The sequence below is a fragment of the Stegodyphus dumicola genome, chromosome 7 (genome assembly GCF_044657685.1).
Source record: "Stegodyphus dumicola isolate Sdum_Otavi_A_Nest chromosome 7, ASM4465768v1".
NCBI lineage: Eukaryota > Metazoa > Arthropoda > Arachnida > Araneae > Eresidae > Stegodyphus > Stegodyphus dumicola.
Window position 1 is genome coordinate 86,052,668 of NC_140774.1, and position 9,103 is coordinate 86,061,770.

At 34.1% G+C, this 9,103-nt stretch overlaps 1 protein-coding gene across 1 annotated transcript in view; it reads left to right on the plus strand.

Moving 5' to 3' along the window:
- The window catches only part of LOC118198162 (uncharacterized), a 51,707-nt gene that overhangs the window by 27,568 nt on the left and 15,036 nt on the right, over positions 1 to 9,103 (plus strand). Inside the window, exons 4-5 of the mRNA XM_035369776.2 lie at positions 3,911 to 3,955; positions 8,883 to 8,936. Coding sequence (XP_035225667.1) covers positions 3,911 to 3,955; positions 8,883 to 8,936 — 99 coding nt within the window. The remainder of the gene's footprint in view (positions 1 to 3,910; positions 3,956 to 8,882; positions 8,937 to 9,103) is intronic.

Genomic DNA, 9,103 nt, shown 5'->3' on the forward strand with positions numbered 1-9,103 from the left:
CAAGGACTGTGTCAGTTCAGAGTGATGCAGTCTGGATTATGTAATGAGCCGGCAACATTTGAGCTCCTCATGGAGACCATACTGAGAGTTCTTTCCTACGATGCCTGTCTGATATGCCTGGATGACATCATCATCATCAAGAAAAGTTTTGAAGAGCATTTTAGAATATATTAGGAAGATGCTTCAGAAGTTAAAGGAAATCAATCTAAAGTTCATTCCTGCCAAATCTAAATTGTTCAGACAGGAAGTAACTTACCTTGGACATATAATTCTTGCCAAAACTGTGTGTGCGGATTGCAGATCCAGAAAATGTCCTGTTAAAAGATTAGAGATACTCCAAAAATATCCATCAATTGAGAAGTTTCTTTGGGCTTTGCAACTACTATAGGAAATTTATGAAAGACTTTTTTCCATCAATCCCGATGTATCCAGTGCTAGACAAACCATTTATTCTTGATACAGATGCGAGCGTTGGAGAGTGTTGGTGCTGTTTTGTCACAAGAAATAAATGGTCAAGAACATGTCATAGCACACTGGAGCAAGTGTCTATGTAAACTAGTGAGGATTTGCTCTGTTACCAGGAAAGAATTGCTCGCAGTAGCAGTAGAACTGTAGAACTTTACTGTAGAACCTTTCTACTGTTACTTCTACAGCAGAAAATTTCTACTCCCCATAGATCATGCATCATTGACCTAAGTCTTAAATTTCAAGAATCCTGAGGCCCAAGTAGCCAACCCATCCATCACAGGAAAAGATCATCACATGGAATATCAAAACCCTGTCTACAAGACCCTGCCCAGAAAGCTGCCAATATTGTTCCAGGATCGAAGCAAAATATGAGCTGGTTAATCCAGTCACACAATCAAATCACAACTTCAACATTGTCTGACACATACCCATGGAGTGACAAAAACGTCAAGAAAGACCTGCTGGAAGATGGTGGCATTAAACCGATAATTGACCTAATGGAGTCTTCAAATAAGAAACCGACCCGGCAGAACATATCAATTTATAATCATATGACAAAACAATATTGGGCTGTCTGGGACACATTCCACATTTGAAATGATGTGTTGTACTAGAAGTTTGAATCGGATGATGGAAAAGGCATCTCGTACTTCAAGGATCCTAGATGTCCTTGAAGAACTACACAGCTGTCTGACAGGAGTCCACTTCAGAATAATAAAGACTTTGTATAAAGTTTGAGAGCTTTTCTACTGGAGTAAAGCAAGGGCTGATGTGCAAAAGTTGTGCCAATCTTGTGATGCCCCTGAGGGCCAGAAAGAACCGAAGAAATACAGTTGAGGGAAGCTGCAAAAATACAGTATGGAAGTGCTGTTTGAATGCACAATGTTTGACATCCTGGGACTTGTGCCACAATCTGCTGATGGCAATAAATACATCCTCATTTTCAGTTATTACTTTACAGAGTGGCCTGAAGTCTATCCTATCTCTGATCAAGAGGCTGTCACAGTAAGAGAGGTAATGACACAGCATTGAATTTCCAGCCTTGGTGTGCCTCTGCAACTACATTCCAATCAAGGAACGAATTTTATGTTGGCTATACTTAAAGAACTCTGTCAACTATTCAACACAGACAAATCTCAAGCGACACTTATGCATCCTTAGTCAAACGGCATGATAGAGAATTTCAATTTAACCATCCTTAATAACGTCTCGCTGGTGGTTTCCAGAAACCAAGAGGTCTGGAACCAGAAGTTACCTCTGTTCTTATTGGCCTACCACAGTGCTCTCCATGAGACTGCTGGCTATCCCCATCCCAAATGCTCCTTGGCTGCTTTGCGATCTGTTGTTTTGTTGCCCTCTGGATATGCCTTCATTGGCTGAGAAGTACACCAAAGTCTCTAGTTTAAGTCACTTCTACTGTAACCATGAGAACAATCTAAGCCTTACAACCTACATGCATGTAAAACACGTTAAATTTTACTGCCTTTACAATATGATTACTTCATTTTGTCAGTTTATTAAAATTGTTGCTTATACATTATTTCTAACACTAGAAGCACCGTGTTTTCTCCCTACATAGAAGTGCTAGTGGCAGTCGAATCAACTGCTCAAATTAAATTTATGTATCAAAATGTAAATGCTTTATAATATACTCATGGACAAAAAAATTAGTAATAATAAATAGTGCACCAAGAAGGGGTCGTCAAAATGAAATGCAATTTTACATACGTAATAACTACTTTGATATAAGTAAATGATAAGAAAATCAAAGAAAAAGGATAATTTATTTCAGAGAAAAAGGCAAAAGAACGGAGAGACCCCTCTAGTGTGAATGCATGATGCGATACGATTGGGCATTGAGTCATACAAGTTCTGTATGATGTCTTGAGACATTACGTTCCATATTTGCCTCTAATTCATTCAAACTTGTGGGATGCCCAACTCGTCGTCGGAGACAGTCTTGTGACACCCTTGCTGCATGAGGCCGAACGTTGTCTTTTTGAAAAATGGCTCCTGGGAGCCATTGCATGAGTGGTTGCAGGATTTCATGAACATACCGCTTTGTTGTCATGGTGCCACAGAACAATACTAGGGGTGACCGTGTATTGTAGGCAATGGCAGCCCATACCATCACACCAGGTGTGGGAGCGATGTGTCGCTGTACAGCGAAGGCAGGATTGAGGCATTCACCACGGGCTCTCCACACACAAACACGATTGTCATCACTACCGAGATTGAATCTGGATTCGTTGCTAAAGAGGACCTGGCTCCATTCCACAGCAGTCCAGTTTCTTCAGGCTCAACACCACTCCAAACGGAGGCGTCGATGGGTGGGCATCAAGGGCAGCACATGTAATGGGTGCCACGATACCAACTGTCCTTCAGCCAGGCACCTTTGTATGGTTTGAGAAGACACGGGTTTTTCATTGTTCACAACTGTTTCTGCTTCCATGCATTTTTTTATATGGCATAACATTTATTCATCAACAAACAATCTCCATCCTCTATCTTATGCATTAGTAGAACCTAAAGTAAAATTTTAAAAATATTATACATATACATTTTTGACAATGAATGACACATTATGTTTTTTAAAAAAATAAGTGCTTCAAAAATTATTCAAAAAATAACAAAACATAAATATTTCTTACCTGTTTCAGTGGATGTGGGATACCGCTGTTACTGATGACAAAATATTTGCTGCGGAAATTCCGATGGACTGAATTTTTTTGCCCAAGAATTGCTTGTCTGTGCTTTCTTCAGAATCACTAGATTTATTTTTCCCTAAGAATTTTGTGGAGGCTCGTAATCCATATCATCATCTGTACTATGTTCTTTAACATCTAATTCATTTTCAGATAAATTCTTTAAAAGTTACTCAGTTCCTTCTAAGATGCAGTGGTCTTCGAGCTGCCATTGCATTGAGCTTGAAAGAATGAAACACAATGAAATAATGACATGTAATGACTATAGCATTTCGCTAAAAGGGGTGGATCCTTGATGGGAAGGAAGTATTTCATGTTGTAAATAACAAGTAAATAAAAGGTGTAGGGTAGATCTTTTTCCAAGAAAAGGTGTTTGAGGGAGATATGATGAATCTACCCAGTTTTATTAGCAATCAGTATGACTGTTCATGGCACTTCTAGGTATTAGTAATAATATATTTGTTAATTTTAATTTCATTCATTACATGTTTAGAACCAATCATTTTCAAGGGCTTTTTAGGGAAATCCAAAAAAAATGTGACTTCTTAAGATAAAGGGATTTTTAGGAATCTAAGGTGAAATGGTGAAAACAGTCAAAATATCTGCTGTGGTACTTCTAGTGTTAAAATAAATTATGTTTTACTTTTAAAATATATTCCTTTTAAATTTACTAAATTTGTTTGGTGTTAAGTAGTGTATTTATTAATTTTAATTATATTTTTTTTTTTACAATATAGGTTTACTGATTACAGGCATTATTGTACTAATCATGCCAGAAATGGGTATGTATTAAGGCTTTGTTATGTAATTTGTCGGTACTCTCTGATTATCCACCAACTCTCCAAAAAGTTGACAATTCATTTCTAACACATGAAAGGTAACAGCCATTCTGAAAATGGTGACATACTAAGAAATCCATGTAAGAACAATCAGTCAGAGTTTAAAAAGCAAGAAACCATTATAAAACTCTTACCCTTTTTAAAGCATCCTTATGTAAATTTTGTTTAAAAAAGAATCAGAGAATTTCACAAACTTGGCATTTGTTACAGTGCTGTTGTTCTGCATGTGTTCACAGTGATCTGTTTTCACTTAAAACAACCAAAGCATCACACAGATTTGGCATCTTGTAAGATTTATGATGCTTTCTTTTTCATCAGTTTGCAAACTCAGCAGTCCCATTGTGATTCATTACAAATACACACACACACACACACACACACACACACACACACACAAAAAAAAAAAAAAAAGGAAAAAGGGAAAAAAAAAAATGGAAAAAGGGGAGGAAATTGTACTCTCATTACAACAAAAACAAAACTGCACACACTAATCTGTGTTATCACATAAATATACTTTTGCGATGTTGTAGTTAAGTATTGCCTGGTGAATGTTTTTCAAGGGGTGGTAGCAATTTGAAAGAACCAGCTGGTCTTTATTTGTGGAGGTAGGGTTTTTTTTTTTTTTTTTTTTTTTTTTTTTTTTTACATTTCTGCCTCAATTTGCAAAATATTTCCTTCAACTTTCTGTTATTCTTTACTCATAATTTTTATTAGTTCAACTTAGTATTTCATTACTTTCACCCAAAATCATAATTTTCAGCATTCAAAATCTTTTTTTCCCCCTTCTCAATAACATGTTTTTTTAAAAAAGGAAAGGTTTCATCAGTCACTACCACTATGTGAGAGAAGATGCATATGAAGCAGCATGATCCAGTTTTCTTATGAGCATCAAGCGCAGCTGCAACTTGTCTGGTGCACATCAGCCGATGAGTTTAAAGCAAGAATAATCATGCATTTCTGAATGGAATCAGTTTTATGTGCTTGTTGAAATTGTTTAAGGATTTGCGATCTTTTATGTTAATTATGTTTGTGGAAAAAGTAAAATTCTCATTCTAAAAAACATATACTGTTGACTTCCGTATATTTTTCATCAAGAAAATATAACATGTTTATGTTATGTATTGTTTGTCATAGTGATGTTTCAGTTTGGATGGTGTAAAAGAAGACAAAATTAAAAAATCTGATGTGTACACCACATGACTTCCTTGTACGGAATATTAAATTATACGCATTTTTTCTTGCATTTCACTTAAACTTATTAGATTAAATTAAACCTACTTCGCCGACACCGCATAAACCACAATAGAATAAATGCATTCTTTAAAATTCATCTTGTTTACCATAGCGACACTCTGGCGCTAGGTTCACTTAACAGTATTATATTTCATTCATATTATAACTCAGAATGCACAAAATTTATATCATTTAAAGAATTATCTAATCGTTGCCACATGCTCTATTCAAATACTATAATAAAGCTAGAACGATGTATAAAAGAAATTAAGCAAACGAAACAAAAAAGAAACAGTTTTTCACAGACGATTGAGTATTTCTCATTCAATTAATTCAGTTATCACTTTGCGACAAGGCAAAAATACATAAAAACTCAAAATATCTGTATTAAAAATTACGAAGTAAATCTTAAACACTTATTTCCTTGAAAAAATTGCAGAAAGGATTAAGCATGATTTAAATAATAAATGAAGGCGTTATCTTTGTTGTTGCAAAGCTAAGTTTCTCTACATTGGCAACAAATCCGCTACTCAGCTGTTTCAAATGTAAACAAGAGCAATGGCCACCATCAAATTAGGCTTAGCGGCACTTAAACAATTTTAAAATTGTTGATAATTCTAAAAATATTGCATACAGATTTACTAAAGGCATAAAACCCTTAACCGGAAGATAAAAGCAACATAATTCAATCATTTTTAAAGCAAAAAATGTACAATTTACAAACATATAAGAGTAAAGAAACTGAGATCACTGAGCCGGGTAACAGAGTGGATATATATATAAATATATTTATATATGTTTGGTGCGGCCGATTGCAACCAAAATACGAGGTGCACATCTACATGTTATGTCAGTCCTATATACAAAATCGTTCTGAGGCTACTCGTTTTTGAGTTATGCGAGATACATACGTACATATGTTCGTACAGACGCCACGGAAAATTCTCTTCAGAATTAATTTTAAAGCAGTTTTATAATTTTTTTTTGGAGGAAAAGAGTGTTTTATTCTGTCCTAACGTACATATATCACGGAAATACATCCTTAAATTGCATTTGAAAGAGGTCAAAATGGGATATTTTCGTTGAAATATGCTGCCTGAACCTTTTCGCGATTACAATACTTCCTTTTTACTTCGTACAAGAAAGTAAAAATTATATGCATATACAAAAATATTACAATAACATTAATTATATTGAGAAAAAAACCAAAAATTCAGTTTTTGTGGAAACCAAGGAGCTATTAATGCAGAATGTCTGTTCTCTACCTTTTATGTTGAGCACAGTCTGCCACTGAATGCCTTGACCATGCTGCAGTTTTATTTAGGAAAATCTTCCCTAAAAGTGAAATTGCTAAGCTCAAGAGCAAAAATGATTGCAGCTGTTAAAGAAAGAGTGTTAAAAACTTCAATTGTTGATTCCATAAAAACAGATGTTTTCTACCTTTCTACAGATAGAAGAAATAATACTGATACAAAAGTGTGTCTATTTGTTGCTATTTTTTTAACCTTTTTTAAGAAAACTCAAAAGTTCTTATCGCATTTTTAATTTAGAAGTTAAAAAAGGGTAATGTTTCTTTTCCAATTATTATAAATGTATTCATTAATTATGTTTATTAATATCTTGAAAAGGATTGCTTGCCATGTATAATGACTGATCTAATCATTTTGGCAAAAATTTACCAGCCATAATTCAAATTCAGAATGAAAACCCTGTTTTAAATATATATAAAATCATTTTCTGTGTAGTATGGTAATTTACAAAAAAAAAAAAAAAAAAAAAAGTTATTAATCATTTCAACAGCTTTTGAAAGGTTGTGCTTGAATTAGATGAGAAAAGGGAAATACATAAAATTACCCTTTCTGTGGATTGCTGCGTTATTCGTTTAAATTTTTACTCTAAAAAAGTGTAATACTTTGCCTCTAACTTTATCAGCTATTAGCTTTAGATATTGAAAAGCTTTTAACCCTTAATTCTAAGTATCTATGATATACAGTCAAAAGTCGTTAATTCGGACACCCATGATCCGGAATGATCTATAATCCGGACCTTAAAGCTACAAACTTTCTGCGCATGTGTCGTGTTGACGCATGCGCATAGGCGTTTACGCGTGCGCGTAAGACCTTTACGGCTGTGAATTTGCGTGTGCACAAGCGCATAATATGTTTACGCATGCGCGTTTAATGTATAACGGACGGTATAAGGTAAGCTAAAATTATCTAATTCAGTTAATGTTGCAGATTGCGTTGTTCCTTAATCTTCGAATTGGATCCGGCTTATTATTTTTTGCAGACTGTTAGAGCAATTTTATAAAAGTAAGCTTGAACTTTCGATTATGTCAAATAGAATTTCTGATATATATTTACTAATATGTAAGGATTTACAAAGCGAAAGTATGTTTTGAAATCCGAAATTTGTTTATCAATTTCACGCTGCTCTGCGGCAGCGGGGGGGGAGGGACGCCGTGGCGCGCAATGAATTGGAAGTTGATCTGTCAGCACTATCCTTATCTTCAGGGCAGATGTTTTTATTTTATTTGGCTTATAATTCCTTGCTAAATGTAGTGTTTCATCTCGATGTACTCCATCTTTGATATGATTTAAATCAAGTTCTTCATCATTATAATTCGCTTCCGATAGTGAAGAAAGTGACACAGAGGTTATTGAAAACGAAAACATTTCGATTGACAAATTAGTCGGTATTCTCGGCGCAACAATTATAAGACTTGAACAGCGGAACTTTGTAACTAAACAAGAAATTATGACTGTTTAATAGAATTAAAGAGAAAGTATTGTCACATGAAATGAAGCAACTTAAACAACTTACATTGAAAGAAAGGTTTAATAAAGTAAACAAACAAATATTAAGCATTTTCTTTTTGTAAATTTTGATACCCTTTAGATCATAATTGTTCTTTATTTCATAAATTACGGTTTCATATTTTTAATTTTGTAATTTCTGCATGCCATCTTACCAGATTTAAACTGATGATCTATAATCCAGAAAAATCGATAATTCGGAATCGCCGAAGTCCCGACGAGTCCGGATTAACGACTTTTGACTGTAATTGGAGACATAGATCTGAGAAATTAAATTTTTTTCCCTTCTGAATAAAAATATTAATATTAAAAAAACATCTGTATACTGAAGTCTTTTGCAAAGGATAAACATTACAATACCACCACCATTAGTTAATTTCAAAGGACTGTTTTGTAGCTATCACAATGCTTTGAAATTTGTAAAGATAAAGTATTTTGCTTGACAAGTTATACATCATAACTTGCATATGGTATCTTGTAGTTCATTAGATAACCATGTATGCAATAGAAATTAATTAATAGCAGAATTTGTTTTGAAAACTGCAAGAATTTTTTATTCTCTTCTAAATCAAGAAATTGTGGTGACTTTATGTTGTCAGATTATTGGCAGATAGCTATGGATTGTGATAGAAGCTGTTTTGGTGAACAAATCTGTTTTTTGAATCCTGGCAGATACCTGAGTTACAGTCTACTTATACAAAATGCAACAGACCTTGTGTCTGGACCTAATATATTGTTATGTAATGATGCTGAAAATTTTTAAAAATGGAATGTTACTTATACTTTTAAGATTACAAAATATCTTTTTTCTCCCCTCCCAGGAGTTCAGAGTTTTGTATTTTTTATTGCTGGTGCTATTTGCTTTATACCTGGAGGTAAGCAATTATTCTTCCTTTCACCTTTTTTTTTTTTTTTTTTAAATTGCTGCTTTGGTTAGTTTTACATACTTTCTTTTAAATGTGTATTTTATAGAGCAGTCTAACAGTCTCTTATGAAAAGCTGTATTTGCACTATAGATATTCACTAGATTTGTCTAATTACT